The sequence below is a fragment of the Populus alba genome, chromosome 11 (genome assembly GCF_005239225.2).
Source record: "Populus alba chromosome 11, ASM523922v2, whole genome shotgun sequence".
In the NCBI taxonomy this organism is placed as follows: domain Eukaryota; kingdom Viridiplantae; phylum Streptophyta; class Magnoliopsida; order Malpighiales; family Salicaceae; genus Populus; species Populus alba.
In genome coordinates this window covers 17,540,899-17,561,649 of record NC_133294.1, presented here as the reverse complement: position 1 = coordinate 17,561,649, position 20,751 = coordinate 17,540,899, and the positions used below count along the sequence as shown (strand labels likewise).

General features: G+C 33.5%; 2 protein-coding genes across 4 annotated transcripts; both read left to right on the top strand.

Annotated features, from left to right (window-relative positions):
- The first annotated feature begins 5,376 nt into the window (after positions 1 to 5,376).
- Positions 5,377 to 11,736, top strand: LOC118031420 (protein TRANSPORT INHIBITOR RESPONSE 1). The gene is made up of 4 exons (XM_035035833.2): positions 5,377 to 6,304; positions 8,285 to 8,777; positions 9,692 to 10,465; positions 10,912 to 11,736. Exons 1-3 carry the CDS (start codon positions 5,805 to 5,807, stop codon positions 10,454 to 10,456), a joined length of 1,758 nt encoding a protein of 585 aa, XP_034891724.1. The 5' UTR covers positions 5,377 to 5,804; the 3' UTR covers positions 10,457 to 10,465; positions 10,912 to 11,736.
- A 5,346-nt stretch (positions 11,737 to 17,082) lies between these two features.
- On the top strand, positions 17,083 to 19,682 carry LOC118031419 (uncharacterized). Of its 3 annotated transcripts, none has more exons than XM_073412470.1 (2): positions 17,083 to 18,998; positions 19,498 to 19,682. In XM_073412470.1, exons 1-2 carry the CDS (start codon positions 17,522 to 17,524, stop codon positions 19,662 to 19,664), a joined length of 1,644 nt encoding a protein of 547 aa, XP_073268571.1. In that variant the 5' UTR covers positions 17,083 to 17,521; the 3' UTR covers positions 19,665 to 19,682. The 3 variants fall into 3 exon arrangements, with proteins under 3 accessions (XP_073268571.1, XP_034891723.1, XP_034891721.1); XM_035035832.2 differs by having other exon boundaries at positions 19,466 to 19,594; XM_035035830.2 differs by lacking the exon at positions 19,498 to 19,682 and having other exon boundaries at positions 17,083 to 19,261.
- The last annotated feature ends 1,069 nt before the right edge of the window (positions 19,683 to 20,751 follow it).

Here is a 20,751-nt window from a genome sequence, read left to right as displayed (position 1 = left end):
AAGGGAGCAACACGGTCCTTTGTTAGTGGTTGTAATAATAATAATAATAATAATAATGATAATAATGGGTAGAAGTGAGAATAAAAGGAAGCTGATAAGAATTCGCTGGAATGATTAGATGCACGAGGCAGTAAAAGGGGTCCTCACCATATGATCAGTACGGTTTAAACATTTTTACCAACCGCCCGCAAGCCTCCGATCCCACTCTATTCTACACCGCATGCGTAATACGCACCCTTAACATCCAATGTGTTTACGTGTCCGGATCTCAGTGGATATGCTCATTTCATGCCATGCCACGGGTTAGGTGCTGTGGGGTTCTCTCATTTTCTTCTCTGCCATGTCCGTGTCAGCTTCAGCTTAGCCACGTAGACATGGGGCATATTATGTACCGTATCATTTAATACATGCATATATATAACCGAAATTTCTAGAGTTTTCTACAAACAACAATCACAATTCTCGTCTAATCATACTAACTTTCATCACTCAACAATAATATTAACTTCTTATTTTTTATAGTGTTTAGCATTGTAATATTTATATAGAATAAATATTTAAAACTAATTAGTTCACCACTTACATAATTTTCTTTTGAAAATAAATATGTTTAAATAACTATACAACAAAACTATAAACTAAATAAGAAATTTTTTCTAAAATTACATCTTTAATTAAAGATAATTTATATATTTCAATTTTTAAACACAAAAGTATAGAATACAAGATATTAATTCTTCTAAATACATCAATTTTTTTTTTATTAACGTAGATGTCTGGATCAGCTTGCGCGCACATCGACTAATCCCACGGGTCCTAAGTTCATGACCATGTAAGCCTCCATTTGTCATCATATTAGCAATCACAAGGCTCCAACCTGAGACCACAGAATAAGCAAACCCCTTGATCTCAATCTCTTATCACTAGGCCACCTACTAGATGGTTAAAAAAAAGAAGACCTCCCAAATTAAAAAGGAGACTTGAGAAAGAGAATATAAAGTGAAAAAAAAATACCCTAAGTTGTTTTTAGATTCAGGTATAAGGTTTAAATTTTGAGGACAAATTTTTCTTAGGAGAGAAAATATAAAAACCTATTTAAAATATAACTTGAGTGAAAATAAAAATAAATTTATTTTATTAATCCAAAAATAAATACAAGATAGAGTAAATAAAATCATTCTAAGAAATGTGAGGAGGATGAAACTGAATAAAAGAAAAGGTGTTATGTTACAAATTTATAAAAAAGAGTATTAGTAGGGTAAAAAGAAAAATATAAAAAATAAAATGGGCTAGTGTACAAATCGAACAAAAAATGAAATATAAATAACTCATTTCTTCTTTCCTTGGCTAACAGTTTGAATCAAGATAGAAAGAGGGGGGGTTTAATTAATTTTCTACTTAATTACTTCCAAAATACATCAAAAGAGTTGTCCTAAAGGTGATTAAAACCTAGTTAGTCAATTAAGAGAGGTGATTTTAGTGTTAGAGGGTTGTTTTGAAGAAAATTACGAGCTAGGGTTTGAAATAGAAGGAAAAAAAAATCAGGTTTTTCTTACAACCATTCCTTAAATCATTATTCAACTAATATAATAAGCATGTTCAAAGTGATTAATTGTTATTATTATGTGTTTTAAAGAAGAAATTCAATTATTGTTATTATGCAAACTTTGGGATTTGTAGTATTAATCACTTAAATGATGCAAATTATGATTAAACCATGTTTAAAACTATGAATTATGATTGAATAATTATCTAGTTTCTCCATAACACTTTGATCATCAAAATTTTCTTATTCCTTATTTCATTTTCACTATAATCTAACACATTCTCAATTTCGTTTTTAGTATCAAATTTTCATTAATTTCTAGAGGAACTTAAGGTAAGACTCGAGATGGATCCATTTCAACCCTTCTTAATAGAGAGAGGCATGGAACATGTCATGAATCTTGGCTAGATATGGAGACAAAACCAATTTGTAGGCCACAAGTCCAATCCTTGTGGTGACTTTAAAAGGTTGAATATATCTTAAAGCTAATTTTCCTTTCATACCAAATTTTAACATTTGTTTCCATGGGGTAACGTTCCAAAAATACTTTATCACTAATACCAAATTCTAAAAGTCTTATCATGTTATTTGCATAACTCTTTTGCCTATCTTGGATCATTTTCATTCTATCTTTTATGATCTTTATCTTTTCTGAGGTAACCTATACAATTTTTCGCTCAATTAACTGCCTATCCCCCACCTTTTTTTAGGATACTAGCATTCGATATTTTTTACCATATAAGGCTTTATAGGGAGTCGTTCATATTGTGGTTTGGTAACTATTGTTGTAGGTGAACTCCATTAACAACAAATGATCTTCCCAACTTCCTCCGAACTCCAATATATAGAATGGTTCTATCAGATTGACCATCAATCTAAGAATGAAAAGTTGTGCTTAGATTTAACCTTGTTCTTAAAGCCTATTGAACACTTGGCCATAAACAAGAGGTAAATCTATAGTCTCGGTCTGAAACTATAGACACAACATTCTGTGTAACCTCATAACTTCATTTGTATATAATTTTTCCACTGTGTTTGTCATTCTCATTAACAAAAAAAAGTGTAGATTTAGTCAATTGGTCGACGATGACCCAAACAACATCACCATTTTCCTTTAGGTAACCTCAATACAAAAGTCATGTTTTTCCATTTCCACTATGGTATCAGTAGTGGTTGCAAAACCCTGGCTAGTTTCTAGTGTTTCACTTTTACTTATTGATAAATCCTATACTTTTTCGCATATTTAACACCTCTTTTTTTATATTCAACCATTGATAAAATTCTTTAAAATATGGGTATATTTTAGTACTCACAGGGTGCGTCGTGAACCTCAATTCATGGGCCTCTTGTAAAATTTCTTTTTTTAGTGTTTCATCACCTAACAAGTATATTCGCCTTCTAAGGACATCATTTCATCTTTTAGAATCTGGTATGACGTCTTGACTTTTAACTTCACTTTGTCTTTTATCCTACCAACCTCGACATCTTTTTGTTGAGCCTCAAGCACTTTATCCTATAGCATCATCCCTACTCTTAACTGATTTATCAAAGACTATCTTGGCCCCGCCTTTATTTAAACACCGATCTTTCTCAACCTTAATAATTCCCTTTCCTCTTAATTATCTCATTGAGCTTTTACTACTTTATTTTTACAACTAAGAGCGTTTGTGGTAAATTTTTCTTTTCCTGAATGGTATTTCATTACACAATCATAATCCTTGAATAATTCCACCTAACATCTTTGCCGTAAATTCAATTCCTTCTAAGTTATTAGATATCTCAAGCTCTTATGATCCATAAATATCTAAACCCAAGACCCATATAAATAGTGCCTCTAAACTCTCAAACCAAACACTACAACAACTTATTCTAAATCATACACCGAGTAATTGATCTCATGGGCCTTTAACTATCTTGAGACGTAAGCAACCACTTTATCGTATTGCATCAATACATAACCTAAACTCTTCTTTGATGCATCACTATAAACCATTAATCCCTTTGTTCTTGAAGGAAATGTTAATATAGGTGTAATAGTAAGCCTTTTTTTGTAAACTCTTGGAAGCTTTCTTTACATTCTTTTATCCATTTCCAATTTGTCTTATTCCGGGTTAGTCAGGTTATGAGAATAACTATGGTGGGTAACCTTTAGATAAATTTTTGATAACTCTCTGATAATCTAAGAAAATTATGAATCTCAATCACTTTTTATAGGTCTTTTCCATTTCAATATTGTCGCAACTTTTCTAGGATCTATTAATATTCTTTTAGCTGATATAACATTTCCAAGGAAAATTACCTTTTTCAACCATAACTCACATTTACTAAGTTTGGCATACAATCGATGTTGCCTCAATGTCAATAATACTTGCCTCAAATGTCATTCATGCTTCAAGTACGAGTTTAAATAAACCAAGATGTTATCTATGAATACCACTACAAACTTATCTAAGTGTGGTCGATAACCTGATTCATCAAGTCTATAAACATGACCAGTGTGTTTGTTAACCCAAACGACATTACCAAGAACTCGCAATGCCTATAACACTATGATAAATGTAATTGATTCTCAACTAATAGTATCCTGATATTAGGTTTATTTTTGAAAACACTATGGCCTTCTCAAGTTGATCAAACAAATTATTTATATCCAGAAACATATATTTGTTCTTACTGTTATCCTGTTCAATTGTTTATAATCTATACAGAGTTTAAGTGTTTTGTCCTTTTTGTTTACAAACAACATTGGAGCTCCCTATGGTGAATTATTCAGACGTATGAACCATTATCTAGTAATTCATGTAATTGAATCTTTAGCTTTACAAACTCGACTGGCACCATTCGATACAATGATTGGGCTATCAGAGACATATCAAGTAGCACATCAATAATGCCTTCTACTTCGTTCTTTAAAGGTACTCCTGACAACTTATCCGAGAATACATTGAGAAATTCTCTTATTATTGGAACATTCAACAATTGAATTTCTCCTCCTTTTGTCTCTAAAACATACTTAAGGTAAGCTTTACACAACTTCTTCATTATCTTCTTTATGGTCATAGCCAGAATAATACAATTTTTCTACCATCGGGTCCTTGGAGAGTTATTATTTTCACAAAAAAGTCCATTCGAGCCTTATTCATACCTAGGCAGTCCATACCTAGGATGACATCAAAGTCATGTAACTCTAGTGGTAATATATCCACTCTTAACACACACTCATTTATATTAATCCGAACCTCTTATACAAGTAATCAATATTTACAGTTTCATTTATTGGAGTGTTTATAACAAACTTATTATCTATTCTACAAGGATTTTTTTTCCACCTTTTTCATAAGTGTACTCACAACAAATGATTATGTGACTTATGGATCAAATAATATATGAACAAACATGAAATTTAACTGTAATGTAAATGGGAAAATCTTAGGGTCTATTTGTTTTTGTATTTTAAAAGTGTTTTAATTTTTTTTTTATTTTTTTCCTTAAAATTAATATATATATTTTTTAGATCATTTTAATATACTAATGTCAAAAATAATTTTTTAAAAATAAAAATATATTATTTTAAAATATTTTAAAATAAAAAATATTTTAAAAAGTATTATTTATTACTCTTTCGAACACTAGTTGATACAGTTAATATCTTACATTGATTTACAAGAAAGAGAAAATCTTGAAAAATACAAAACAAAGAAAAAGAATACCAAGTGGTTAAAATAAATCACAATAATAATTAATAGTATTAAGTAATGAATAATTATATGATCTTTTATCTCTCCAATGATAAATTGTTTTATGTTATATTTCTCTCCTCCCTGTACTTTGTATGCTTTTCCTATTATATTACACCACACCTCTCTGTTTGTTTTCTTGCTTGGCCCTTCAACCTCCTCCTCTCCTTAACCAAAGGAAGAAACCCCTTAACCAAAGGAAGAAAGAAAGAGAGCAGAAACCAACCTGAGAGTGATTCCAAATTCTCCAATTCACAACTTCTGCATTTCACTTCAGATTTTGCAGAAACGTTAGTTTTCTTCTCATCTGCAATTTTTCGAAAACCAAAATGGGATTTTTATAAAGTTCTCTCAAGAAAAATCACTTCAGATTTTGCAGAAACGTTACTTTTCTTCATTTTCCATCTTTATTTTTCAAATTCTAAAATGGGTTTTGCTGAAAATAATCTACAGTATTCATCTTAAGCATGAAAAGTTTTTCACCTTCCTAAATACTGAGAAAGTTTGAGCCTTTTACTTTGATGGATTCGAATCCAAAGATGAGAAAGGAATTTCTTGACTCAACAAGATCATCTCCATTTCCAGATGAAGTACTGGAACGAGTTCTTTCACTCTTGAGATCACACAAAGATCGTAGCGCAGTCTCTTTAGTATGCAAGGATTGGTACAACGCAGAGAGCTGGTCAAGAACTCATGTTTTTATAGGAAACTGTTATTCAGTCTCTCCTGAAATTGTTGCACGTAGATTCCCAAGAATTAAGAGCGTGACTCTCAAAGGGAAGCCGAGATTTTCTGATTTTAATCTGGTCCCTGAAAACTGGGGAGCTGATGTTCATCCTTGGCTTGTAGTTTTCGCTGCAAAGTATCCCTTTTTGGAAGAGTTAAGGCTTAAGAGAATGGCTGTTAGCGATGAAAGTTTGGAGTTTTTGGCTCTTAATTTTCCTAATTTCAAGGTTCTTTCTCTTTTGAGCTGTGATGGGTTTAGTACTGATGGGCTTGCTGCTATTGCCACTCATTGCAAGTAAGGATTTTCTCAGTTTCTTACATTGCTTGGTTGTCTTAAAATCTTGTGTTTTTGTTGTTTTATCCTTTCCTGTCCTGGGTTAGATCTAAAACAAGTTGTGAGTGATTGATTCAGTTTTAGATCAAGTAAAAAACTTTCCGTGTTTTTTTGGTTTTTGATTAATGGGTTTTGAAGTAACCTGGCTGTTTCTGGTTATGCTTGTTGGTTACTGGTTGAAGAGTTTAAACAGTAAAAGAAGTGGTTCTACTGTTGTTTGTTTACTTTCTTTTTCTAATTTATGTTTTCTTTTTCTTGATGTGACTTCTGACCTATTAATGATGATTTAATGGATCATGGCATGTAATTGATGTCATTCTCCGCAAAGAAAAATAAAACCCTTTTTCTAATCTACTGTGGAAATTGTAATTTTTTATGTGTTACATTTTCTGGATTGTGCGGTCAAATATTTCATGGACGATAGTGTTGCTAACTGGCGGGGGTTTGATAAATAGATACTATTAATAATGGTGTTCTAGGTTGGGTGCTTGCTAGCTTAGATTGTGAAGTTATTTGTTGTTGTGTCAAGTAACCTGAGATCGGATTGTACTCAACATGACATGGGAGGATCAAGGGAGGAGGAGAGTTATCCTGTTGGTTAAACAAAAAAAGGGAAAAAAGATATAAGAAGAAAAGTGTAGTTGTTACAAACTCAATGTTTTTCCACAATTATCACTGATACATTTCAGGTTTCTCGAGTCTCATAACTGGTTTTGCTGTCCATGAGTTCTTTGTATTTCGTTGAATTCTTAATAGATCTAATGATTGATCAGACATATATTGGGAAGCTGCAAGGCAAATGTATTTGTTTTTGGATCAGAAGAATTTACCTGAAAATTAGTTTATGTAAATAGAAGTTGGTTCTGCTTTTTCATCTCTTTTGTCCTGTGCTTTGTTTGTCTTTTCTTGATGTGACATTTTATCTGTTAGATGTGCATTTACTTGATGTCATAGTATTGTTGTCAACTTGTAGCCCCCCTGCTCAAATGCACCTTTTTTACTGGTTGTTGGTTTAGATAGTGATGACCATGGAAAATGCTGAATGGTTGTCAAGATTCTACAATGTTTTCTGGGTGGTACTGATACATCATCCATCTTTGGTTTTTCCCCATCGTCTAGTAAAATCATTATGTCATTCAATATCTGCTTGGGCTCAGATGCTTTGTAATTGGAAAGGAGGGGAATAAATGAAAAGGCCGTGTCCAGAATATTGGCATAAAAGAATTTTGGATTTTATGCAACTATGAAGTTTATGGGTTTCATTCACTGAACCTTAAGCCCTGTTGATCCACGCTTATTTGCTATCTGTGATTTAGCCTGTTATTTGATTGATGGTGCTCCTGGAAGTGGTTTCTTTCATGAGAATCGTATCAAAGTAGTCCAGTGGAGATGTGCTGGAAACTTGACTTTAACTTGAGAAATGGAGAAAGTAGTAATATTGATTATAGCAAAGGTTGAAATTCCTAAAAAATTATGTCCCTATAACAATATATAATTATGTACCATGCTTTTGTAGTGAGAACTTGATATAACTAGCACATTATGTGATGATGTATCCTTTTCCTAGCCAATTTTTATAAATTATTTCATCGATCTGGTTTCACTGTGCTGTTTTGCATATTTGAATAGTTGGCCATCAGGCATAGCTGCAACTATTATCCTTCAACGTATTCATCTTAGTTTACTGTAACGTGAAACCTTATCTTGTACTTGCAAGGGTTAAAAAGGTACGTCTAATGATGGGAAAAAAGTGTTTTACTGTATATGCAACTGCTATATTTTTTTCCTTTTCTTGATGTTACTGAGCATTCTTTTGCTGGTTAATAAACCCTTAATTTTATGATTTATGATTTCTATTGTGCTTTGGACGACTATGTGTTATATGTGTTATTACATTATTTTTCACTTGCTTAAGAAAACTTTTGACTTCTTTCTTGTCAGGAATTTGACTCAGCTTGATATACAAGAGAATGGCATTGATGACAAGAGTGGCAACTGGTTAAGCTGCTTCCCTGAAAACTTCACATCATTGGAAGTACTAAACTTTGCCAACTTGAACACTGATGTCAATTTTGATGCACTTGAGAGGCTTGTAAGTCGGTGCAAATCACTGAAGGTTCTGAAGGCCAACAAAAGTATTTCCTTGGAACACCTACAAAGGCTGCTGGTTTGTGCTCCACAGTTAACAGAGCTTGGTACTGGTTCATTCATGCCAGAGCTTACAGCTCACCAGTACGCTGAGCTTGGAAGTTCATTTAACCAGTTGAAGAATTTAAATACCCTTTCTGGTTTATGGGAGGCAACAGCACCATACTTACCAGTTCTCTATCCTGCCTGTACAAACTTGACTTTCTTAAACTTGAGCTATGCCTTTCTGCAAAGTATTGAACTTGCGAGTCTTCTTTGTCAATGTCCACGTCTTCAACGCCTCTGGGTATGGGTCTTTGTTTTTCTTATTCTTTCCCATCAGTTTCATTCTTGGAAACCAATCATTTAACTTTTACATGAGTAATTTATTTAATCATCTTCACTTACAAGTTTTTCATGGCACAGAGCCTTAGATTTCTGACTTTATTGTTCAACTCTACTTAGGGATGATATACTTTCTCTGGTTAATTAATAACACTGTTATATTAAGACTCCTTTTGCTCAATGGATATTATCAAACTCTCAACCTTTAATTTCTGATATTTTTTCCGTTAATTTTCTCAGAATTGACTCATCTGATGCTCCTTTTGTTTCAAATATGTTGTGCGGTATAAAACTTCTGATTTTGTATTTTTCCTGTATAATGTTACTATTTATATTGAACAGTTTTATACATCAAGTTGCCTATGTTTATATTCACCATCTACTTTAATAATGACTGCAATGTATGGATAGTTGTATTCTTTGCATTAACATGACATACACTCAATTTTTGGATTAGGATATTCATCAGTATCTTTGATGCAAGGAAGAATGTTTCACAAATTTGTGATAGAGAAAAAGAAAATGTGGCTGTGCATGAGTTTCACCCTTTGTTTAAATTAATTCACAGAGCTGCTAAGGCTATCATGAAATTAAGCAATAAAGAGAACTTGTCATAGATTTATGGGAGGACCTGATCCCCATACAATAAAATAGCATATGGAGCCTAAACACAGGGTTCTAGTGCTAAGAGGCAAATCTTCAAATGTTAGAAAGTCAGGGCAACATTTCGAATCAAATAGGGTAGCACCCTTTCATTTGCAGCCCCCAACTGAAAAAAGAAGCTCAACTGTCAATTGCAGTTAATCACACCAAAACATGGAGTCCTAGTCTCTAGATGGTTGACTGTTTGGAGGCTTATTCATATCATTAATGCAGGTCTTGGACACTGTGGGGGACAAAGGTTTGGAGGCTGTTGGATCTAACTGTCCATTGCTTGAGGAGCTCCGTGTCTTCCCTGCCGATCCCTTTGATGAGGAAGTTATCCATGGGGTGACTGAAGCTGGGTTTCTTGCTGTGTCTTACGGATGTCGGAGACTCCACTATGTTCTCTACTTTTGCAGGCAGATGACTAATGCTGCAGTAGCCACCATTGTGCAGAACTGCCCAGATTTCACCCACTTCCGTCTCTGCATAATGAATCCAGGCCAACCAGATTACTTGACAAACGAACCCATGGATGAAGCTTTTGGGGCGGTAGTGAGGACATGCACTAAACTACAGAGGCTTTCTGTTTCAGGTCTCTTGACTGACCTGACATTCGAGTATATTGGGCAGTATGCCAAAAATCTGGAAACTCTGTCAGTGGCTTTTGCTGGCAGTAGTGATAGGGGGATGCAGTGCATGCTGGAAGGTTGTCCAAAGTTGAGGAAACTTGAGATAAGGGACTGCCCATTTGGAAATGCAGCACTTCTTTCAGGTTTGGAGAAATACGAGTCAATGAGGTCTCTTTGGATGTCAGCCTGCAATGTGACAATGAATGGCTGTCGGGTATTGGCAAGGGAGATGCCCAGATTGAATGTAGAGGTAATGAAAGAGGATGGGAGTGATGATTCTCAGGCTGATAAAGTTTATGTTTATCGTTCTGTTGTGGGACCAAGAAGAGATGCCCCGCCTTGTGTACTGACTCTCTCAGGTTTATAAAATATGCAGGTAATCTCTCTCTCTCTCTCTCACACACACACGCACAAAAAAAAAAGAAAAAAAAGAAGGAATTCAACTATATAGTGTGCTAGTGACACTGTTGGCTACTGACGTGCCTCCTTTCTTTCAGTAGGTTGAGGTCCCATTTGACGGCTTTTTTTTTGCATTTTGATCAGAAATAGTGATGTCTAGCTCCTGAATCTGGTTGAGTGAAACTATTTACCTGGAAATTGTTGCTTAATTCTTGACTAATGTCGTATTTTTATGTATGGTGGTAAAAACCTTTTCCTCCCATATCAATGATCCTGTGCGGTAGGGTCACTGGTGTACGTGGTGTTAAGTTTCTGTTATTCTTCTTCCATCAACTTAACAGGGTTCTGAATTTTCTAGAGTTTTTGCATTCTTGAAGCTCTGTTGTGTCAATAATCTCACTGGCCATTTCTGTATCATCACAGGATCTCGTTCAGACAACATGACAAGCCACAGTATGCAGGGATTAGGATGCAGTTCATGCAGCTGAATGACTTGGATGGTTAACAAGAAGAGGATGGACACCATTGAAACTTGGAAGCTAAATATACTACATACAAAGCTTATGCATCAATAATCTCCATGGCTGCATGCAAGTTCTCTTTATCTACCTGATATCCTGAAGAGCGAGTTTGCTAGGTTTCCTATGCACAGAAGTGGATGAAGCAGCCGTTGTAATGGGTCACTAACGAACCAAGATCCATCCCCACTATGCATTGCCATCTTGGCCCTGTCAAAGTCCTGCAAAAACAGGAAGCACCAGGACATATCACGTTTTCAAATTTGCTTTCCTCAATTATTCGATTCCCAATACCATCTAGTTATGTTCAGTAGGTCGGGCAATATCTGTAGACTCGGTGACATCAAATATATCGAGGGCCTTTGCAGCTAAGTGCATCCTGCTGCGTGGTTTGAAGCAAGTCCACGTCGCCAACAATGGCTATTGCCTTCTAACATGGTTGAATGATGTTCATACTTGGGATGTCGAGAGACTTGAAAGGAGAAAAGCAGAGTTGTTAGGGGCATGGCTTCTGCAGGGATTATTGTATAGACCTGTGAACAAAGGAGTGGCCCGTCGGTGCCGGTGCTTTGTCCTACGGTGTATTTGGGGGTTGCAGCAACTGGTATAATAATGTTAGCATTTTCTAGAAAAAAAGAGCGAACACTTTTTACTGGCATTAATCTAAGGAGAGGTAGCTTATGTGAAAAATATTATTTTTGTGTGCTAAATATGTGATTTTTTCTTCTCTCCCTCCCTTTTTTTAGCTTTTTACATCAGTTATAACCTGACACCTTTGCCTAGTTCCCATGCCCTGAAGAGAGACGTTTTCTAGTTCCTCTGATGAAATTCAAGCCTGAAATTGGGCTTCATTCAGGCTGGACTGGACTAAGATGGGCCGGATTTAGCAGGCTTGGTAACTTACTCGTGGTAAATGCCCGGGAACATTGTGTCTCACGGACCCAAATTTACAAGCGAGTTTGTTTTTGTTTATAACCTGTCTTTTAATTTTTTTTCATTAATTGATTTTTTTAAAATATTTTAGATGGTTTTGATGTAAAAAATATTTTTTAATGTATTTTTAATTAAAAAATATTTTTAAATGATACCAAACACTCAATTTGTATATGCTGTGCTTGCACAATGCTATAAGATAGTATTTGAAATCTAATTTTATGGCAACTAAAATAGTTATTTAAAAGAGAGATAGTGATTTAAATTTTAAGGAAAAAATATATTTTGTTAGAACACATTTAATTTTTTGTATAGCCCCAAAGAGATAGAGATTCGCATTGTAATGATGGAATCATCTTTTTTATTAGTAGCATGTCTTTAAATAAAAATTAAAGAAAATTAAAATAACTATTAGTAAAAATATCAATAATTAAAATCGAGGAGAAAAAAAATGCATCTCTTTAATTGAAACTCCCTTTTTTTTATTCATCATTTTTTATTAGAAAATAATTTTTTTAAATAAAAACTTGTTGTAATCTGAAAAGCAAGTTTTTTTGTTTTTTAAAAAAAAAAAACCCAATGACTTATAATTTTTACATGATTGTAAGAAAAAAATTAATCTACAAAATTATAAAAAAATACAATAAAATAAATATTTTATTCTCATTGAAAACAATTTTAAAAAATGAACGGTTTATTTCTGCGTTTCAAAAATATTTTATTAATTTTAAATTAATATATTTTTAATGTTTTCAAATCATTTTGATATGTTAATGTCAAAAATAATTTTTTTTTTTTAAAAAAAAATCATTGACATATATTTTGACACGAAAAATTATTTAAAAAACTAATTGTAACTATATTTCCAAACAAGCTAACATAAAAAGCTATATTTAGTGTAAAAATCTTGAATGTTTTGATAGCAATTCAGGAGTTCTATGGCTTAATTGTCTTATAATTTCTTTGTTGTTGCGAATTTTGTACAGAGCCAATTCATGCAACTTGCGAGCCACTTTGTTTAATTAAGATCCCGTGCTCTCATGACTCTCCTTTCAGCCATTAACGTTCTGGCAAGCTGTCTCGTTCAAGCCAGAAGCTAATGATAGCCATATCAGTCTTTTGGCCAAGATTTATTTCCATGCTTGATGCCATGAGGTCACGTCATTTTCTTGCTGGGGCAAGCTGTAAGAAACAAGCCACTCTATAGGTCTTTTTCGTAATTAACAGTACAGATAGTGAAGCTGATTGAGCTCTAAGATTTTCATCACCATTAGAGAGATTTGCAGACCACAAACCTCAAGCTTTTTGTAGTTAGAAACCATTCCTGATTTGTGTGTGAAAAAGAGAAAGTGTAGAGCTGAGAAATTGAAACTTGGTGATTCTATACAAACTACACCGAGGGAGGGATCTCTTAGAAGTTTTGGATTGATCAATTATAAGATGAAGGATATAAAAACTGAAAAATACATTCAATGAATTATTTACAGTATTTGAGTTGAAATGAATTTTAAGTACGCGATATCTTCAATTCAATAAGCAATGAGAAAAGGACTGGTTAATATGACTTTAAGAGAGTGTTTGGCATTGCGTTTGTAACTGCGTTTCGTCAAATTTTGAATTTTTTTTTTTTTTTTTGCTAAAATTGAGTTCGGTTTGTACTTTTTGGATCGTTTTAATGTGCTGATGTCAAAAATGATTTTTAAAAAATAAAAAAACATCATTGGCATGCTTTTCGGCACGAAAAGCTATTTGAAAAGCAACCGACACGCTCTAAGTCAGGTTTAACTCGGGGGTAAGTAAAAAAATTAAAAAACTGATTAAATCGAGAAAACTAGAAAAAAATAATTGAAAAAACTAAACCGTGAAAAAGACCAGATAAAACCGATTAGATTTTTAAAAAAATCGACCAGTTCGGTTTTATAAGCTTGCAACGAAAAAACCGAATTAAATCCAAACTGAGCCAAAAAAAAAAAAAACCGAGCTAAAATAAAAAAAAAATCGAGTCAAAACAGAGAAATTAAAAAAAACCAAGTTAAACTAAGCCAAAACTGAGCCAAACAGGAACAAATCGAGCCAAACCGGTTTCAACTAGTTTTCGTTTAAAAAATCAAATCGAACCAAAACCTGTCGATTTAAACCAGTTTCATTTTTTTTTTGTTTTTTTCCGGTTTGGTTATTTTTTTTTTTTTTAATAAAAACTGAACTGAATCGAACTAAAAATAATCATCTCTACTTTAATTATATTGTTAAGAACTATTATTTAAAAGAATTTGAAAATTTTAAAGAATTGAGAAGATTATTTGCAATATGTTATAATATAAATGTACATGCTACTATTAATTGTTCTCATTTTGAAATTATTTATGATTTTGATTTTAATAATTATTATTGCGTGTGTAGAGATTTTGCTCATATATATATATATATATATATTATCAAACTACTTAGATTTATTGAAAAATTAATTAAATTTTATAGTTTTATCGATATATCAAGCTCAAAGCTTGAATTTAGCTATTTTGAAAAGGATTGATTCGATTATAAATTTCTATATTTGTATACAATAAGGTTGGCATCATTTAGTAAATCCCAACATGTTCATAAAAACTTAATTGTAGCTGGTGATTAACAAGGCCAGCCACATTGTATATGTATATGTTTAGCTTTGCTTTCACTTTGAGTTGCGTTATTTATTCTTACATAAAGAAAAGAAGAGAAAAAAGAGTTGTCAATGGCTTTGGCATGAATGTCTAGTTAGCTAATCCACCACATAACCACTAGACTTTTTAAAGAGTTAGCTCCACGGTTGTAGTGCTTAAAACTTCTTAGTCAAATTTAAGGGCTCCAAGGAAAAGATTAGGACTTTATTATTTTGGGAAGGCCATTTTCAGTGCTAATGGCTTAATTTAGTGGACCCCGTCAAGGTCCAGACTCAAATATATTTAAATTTTAATATTAATATAGTTTTAGGTTAACTCAAAGATTTTATCACTAATTTTGATGAACATAATTTTTTTTTTTTTTTATGCATGCATCTTTCTCTTCAAAGCCAAGGTAAATTGTACCTTTGCTAGCTTGTGTGTTAAATTTCACTTCTTTTCTACTCAAAGTTCTGTCTAAAGATATCACTCTTTGCTTTGGCACACAAATCCCGTTTGCACCTAACATAGCAATAGTGCATTAATCAACCAAAACACCATTGCTACGAGGGCTCGTGCTAGCTAGGCTCACAGCAGCCCTATAACGTCAAACAATAAATTATACCATCTTCCAGCTAACAAAAAAAAGTGACCAGCTAGCACTAGTCAATGATCATCCTACGATCTGTTTGGATTCTCAGAAACTTAAGTGTAAATTATACAGATTAATGCAAATACAATGAAGACCCACCACCATGTGCAGGTCAAATTATACTGTGAATTGATGAAGGCAACGAAGATCCTCTCATGGAGTCACTAATGCAGCTCATTGGCCTACAAACAGAAAGTCAAATTCTGAAGACAGTCAAGAAAGGATCGAGGCCCTCTTTTGCCACGTGAAAAACTTTTTCAGAGAGCTTAAAAACCAGAGCCAATACATCCAAAACACTCCGCATAAATCATACTCAATTTTGGAAAGGTAAATGTAAAAAAATGGATCCGTGACAAGAAAAACAGTGGATAATTTTGTCATGCATGCATGAAGACAGGATCTGTACAACATTAATAGACACTGACCTAATCATGTCATGGGTCAATTTGTTCGCTTGTCATCTTCCTGGTTTTTTAATGTGCATGATCCTCGAGCTTTCTTTGAAAAACTCCCATCAATCCCTCTAAAGCTTGTCCCTCAAGTTAATTTGCGTAAAGGGCAATAACCTTTGCGTTTTCTTTAGCAATATATTGATGTGGACTAGAGTAGCTTTTGGCCCTTTGCCTTAGCTCCTCTCACCATCAATCCCTCACAAAAAAGATTAGAAAAGAATACTAGCTAGCACCTTTCTCTCTCGATGGTTTTATTTGTAGCTTCATCTCTATTTCCTCTTGGAAAGGTGGCTGCTAGCTCAAGTCATCCAGCATAGGGCTTCACATGGTGGGGTGGAGTGTTTGTTATCTCCATTGTTGGAGAAATGAGAGCTTCTCTTTTTTCTTCTTTCCACCTAATAACGAAGGTGGTGTCCATATTAAGAGCTGTGGTCCATAGGACCATAAGGTTTTTGTTTTCTCTCACCATTGTCTCTTCCCTTTGCTATCAAGAGCAAGTTGGAGGGCAAGGAGTTAATTTTAATTCGCTCCTCTCCTAATCATGGATATAAATAAACCGAAACTCTCTCCATTGATGAAATTTGGGAGAATTAAGCAAGCCAAAATATTACAAAAAATATTACTTTAATTTCCTTTTAGAAATGCGGGCCAACCCATATTTTTAAAAAAATTAAATTTTTTTATATATGTTAGATCATTTTGATATGCTGATCTTAAAAATAATTTTTTAAAAATAAAAAAATATATAATTTTAATGTATTTCAGCATAAAAAACACTTTAAAAATCAATCGCAAACCATATTTTTAAACAAGACTTATATATGGGTAGGTGGAAAGCAGCAATTAACTAATTAATATAACCTATACTATAAAGTGCAAGAAAAGAATAATTAAGCAATACACGTGTGATGTATTATTGTCTTAAATTTACCACACTTTATTATATGTATATCTCCACATAGGCGAAGAGAATCAAGAACCGATGAAATCATAAATATGGGAAAAGCTAACGAGTGTTCTTGAAACACTTGCTAAGCATCATCTGTGTATATGAATTAAATCTCATTAATTTATTGTTGATTATTTTAAAGAGTAAAAATCAAATGTTCAAATAAAAATAAATGGTATTAATGAAATATATGGTAATGTTTTTAAATGTATATATTTTTTAAATAAACATATTAATATCATCAAATAACTCTTAACAAATATATCGAAAACACTAATTAGAATAACAGTTGAAAAAAAATTATATTTGCTAATAAGTTACAAGGTAAAATAGTTATTTTTATATTATATTTTATTTAGGATGAATTAAACATAATAAAACAACTTTATAAATATACATAATTTTTTTTAGAATTAAGAAAAGATAAAACCTCTCCACCTCTGTCCTTGGCATCACCCACCAATGGAAGTAACTAACTCAACCTTTGACCATCTCCCATTTCTGATCTCTCTCCCCAACTTCCAACAGACTCCACAGTCAACACAGCAGAAACCCCATTTCCTCCCTCTAAAATGACAAAATGCCCTTCCAACCTTGATGACATTAATGTAATTTGCCAATGAACAACCAAAGCATCTAGTTAGCAACTCAATTCAGTTTCAACTTCACAACTTTAAGTCGGAAGATAGACAGCTAGATGGCATTGCTACATGGATAGATATGCAGGCTCGCACTCTATCTATCTCTATCTTAAAGAAGATTTCACCGCTTAGATTCCTCCCTTGATAGGTAGATTCCAAATGGGATTGTTGCAAAATCATTGATAAACAAAAACTTGGGAAGAGAAAGTTCACAAACAAGACGAGATCTTTCAAGAATCTTCACAGCCAATGTGCAGTCTCAGGCAAGCTATTGAGGTTATTTCTTCTTTGATCTCCTACTCTCATCCAATTAAAGTTTTTTCCGTGAAATGGCAACTGATTAGAAACAAGCTAGAAGAGCTATGCTCAAGCCTGACTGCCCTAGAGAATTGTGATTCAATCCAGAATCCAATACTTTCAGGCATGATATCTGCTATCGTAGCCTCTGCTAGTGACTGCTATGATCTTGCTAGAAGATGCGTGGATCTTTCGTACAATGGCAAGCTCTTGATGCAGAGTGATTTGGATGTAATGGTTGCAAAGTTTGAGAGACATGTGAAGAATCTATTTGGGATTTGTACTACAGGCATTTTGACTCAGGGTTTTGCCATTGTTGTGTCTAGGCCTGGTGTCAATGCTTGCAAAGATGATATGAGGTTTTACATTAGAGATCTGTTGACAAGAATGAAAATTGGTGACTTGGAAATGAAGAGACAGGCTTTGCTCAATTTGTATGATGTTGTTGTTGAAGATGACAAGTATGTGAAGATACTTGTCGAAGTTGGTGACATAGTGAATATACTGGTTAGTCTTCTTGATTCAGTGGAATTGGAAATTCAACAAGAGGCTGCAAAGGTCGTGTCAGTGATTTCGGGCTTCGATTCCTACAAATCTGTTTTGATTGGAGCTGGGATTATAGGGCCTTTGATCAGGGTTTTGGAGAGTGGCAGTGAAATAAGCAAGGAGGGTGCTGCAAGAAGCTTGCAAAAATTAACTGAGAATTCTGAAAATGCTTGGTCAGTTTCAGCTTATGGGGGTGTGACAGCTCTACTGAAAATATGTACTAGTGTTGATTCTAGAACAGCACTTGTTTGCCCTGCTTGTGGGATATTGAGAAATCTTGTTGGTGTTGATGAAATAAAGAGCTTTATGATTGAAGAAGGTGCAGTTCCTGCATTAATCAAGCTGGCAAGATCAAAAGATGAAGCTGTGCAGCTAAGTTCGATCGAGTTCCTTCAAAATATTGCATCTGTAGACGATTCAGTGAGGCAGTTGGTGGCCAGAGAAGGTGGAATTCGGGCATTAGTACGGGTTTTTGATCCGAAAAGCGCTTGTTCTTCAGAATCTCGAGAGATGGCATTAAGGGCAATTGAGAATCTATGTTTCTCTTCAACTGTTTATATCATTATGCTGATGAATTATGGTTTTATGGATCAGCTTCTTTTCTTTCTTCGAAATGGAGATGTTTCGGTTCAAGAATTGGCACTGAAAGCAGTATTTAGGCTCTGTGGAAAATCAGAGGAAACTAAAAAGGCAATGGGGGATGCAGGATTCATGTCAGAGCTTGTTAAGTTTGTTGATGCAAAATCATTTGAAGTTAGAGAGATGGCAGCTGTGGCACTCTCCAGCTTAGTTTCGGTGCCTAAAAACCGTAAGAGATTCGTGCAGGACGATCGCAATGTGGGCTTTCTTCTTCAATTGCTCGACCAAGAAGAGGCAAATTCAGGTAGCAAAAAGTTACTGATCTCTATATTATTGTCCTTAACAAGTTGCAATAGTGGAAGAAAAAAGATTGCCAGTTCTGGTTATTTGAAGAACATAGAAAAACTTGCAGAAGCTGAAGTTTCTGATGCTAAAAGACTTGTCAGGAAGCTCTCCACAAATAGATTCCGTAGCATATTAAATGTAATCTGGCATTCTTGATTATGATTCTCCTTCTTTCACTGTATATCTAAGAGAGTGGTTTCAAAGTTTTTTCTTCTTCTCTTAGTTCTTAATCTCACTTATTACAAGTCTTTATCTCTGTTTCTTTTATCTGCAAAAACAGCTTTAGAGCAGCTTAGAAATATTCTGGCATTGTTGATTTTTGCAGTCACAGTTGATATTAATTGAATAAAATATTAAAAACAGGATGTAATTACAGTTATTTAAGATATAGAAATGATATCTACGTTATAATTTTATTTTTGTAAGCATTTGTGATGAAGCACACATGGGAATGGCAGGAAACCCAGAGAGGCATGTGAACAGTTCCTATCAAGAAAAAAGATGGACACCAAAGACAGTGATGGATGAATTGCTCGACATATTTGCGTTTGTCTTTTCCCTTCCCTTTCTTGTTATGGCACTTTCGTATGAAAAGACATTTTATAATGTTTTGAGCTTATGCTAAAAAAAAAAAAAAAAAGAGAGTTGGTTTTAAGGGACCATATGAAGCTGCTATTGAATTATTATTTTGTTATTTTTATTTTTTTTACTTTTAAATATATTTTTTAAAAATTTTAAATTGTTATGATATATTGATGTAAAAAATAAAAATTATTTTAATATATTTTTAAATAAAAAATACTTCAAAAATATAATTTCTATCGTTTTCCAAGCTCCTCCTTAAATTTAGTTTAAGTGTTCAGGTTATCTCTTAATGACACCACCTTAACTGCTATAGACAGTTTGGGTTACAAAATTGTTGATTTCTATAGATTAGTTTAAAGGCTGTTTTGGATTCTGCAATAGATTGTAGTTTAAAATTTTTTTTATTTAAAATAATTTTTTTTATTTTAAGAAATTATTTATGAATTAATATATTAAAACGATATAAAAAAATAATTTTTAGTAAAAAAATTTAAATTTTAAGGAAACTTGGTTTCAACAGCGTTTCCAAACGCGCTCTAAGAATATTTAAAAGTGTAATGATAGTGTTTTTCAAAGTATTTTTTTACTAGAAAATACATCAAAATATTTTTTTTTATTTTTAATATTCACACATTAAAATGATATAAAAATATAAAAGATATTAATTTAAAATAAATAAAAAAATTTGAAAATTTATCCTACTCTCTACTTGGAACGCAATGTTGGGATAGCAAAACTTTGCTAGCTTGATAGTAAGAGATGAGGACCACGGAAACCTCGTTTGAATCCATGGCAGGTTGTTGCTCATCGTCAGTATTGTGAATCAAAACATTGAATTTCCTAAGCTCCACACTCTGCTATGGAATGAATTTTCTTGTGGGTGTGAAAGAAAGTATCATTTGTAGACATGAACAGTCTTATCTTCCACATCTCCAAGCAATCCAGCCATCGTTGAGGCATAAATTTTGATGATTCTCTGAGCAGAGAAGCAATGTCTGAAGGCTCTGTCTAATTAGGAAATTGGAGAAGATGGTCCAGATGGGATGGATTTAAGTCGGGCCTTTTTGAAAGTGAAATGGACTGGTCCGACAGCAAACCTAGGACTTCGTGTCTTGACTGCCTTCCAT

Excerpts from the sequence above, each read along its gene's own strand:
- LOC118031420 (XM_035035833.2), top strand. The coding sequence starts at position 5,805 with ATGGATTCGAATCCAAAGATGAGAAAGGAATTTCTTGACTCAACAAGA. Across the intron at positions 6,305-8,284 it reads GCTATTGCCACTCATTGCAA|GAATTTGACTCAGCTTGATA; the intron begins GTAAGGATTTTC and ends CTTTCTTGTCAG. Across the intron at positions 8,778-9,691 it reads CACGTCTTCAACGCCTCTGG|GTCTTGGACACTGTGGGGGA; the intron begins GTATGGGTCTTT and ends TCATTAATGCAG.
- LOC118031419 (XM_035035830.2), top strand. The coding sequence starts at position 17,522 with ATGTGCAGTCTCAGGCAAGCTATTGAGGTTATTTCTTCTTTGATCTCC.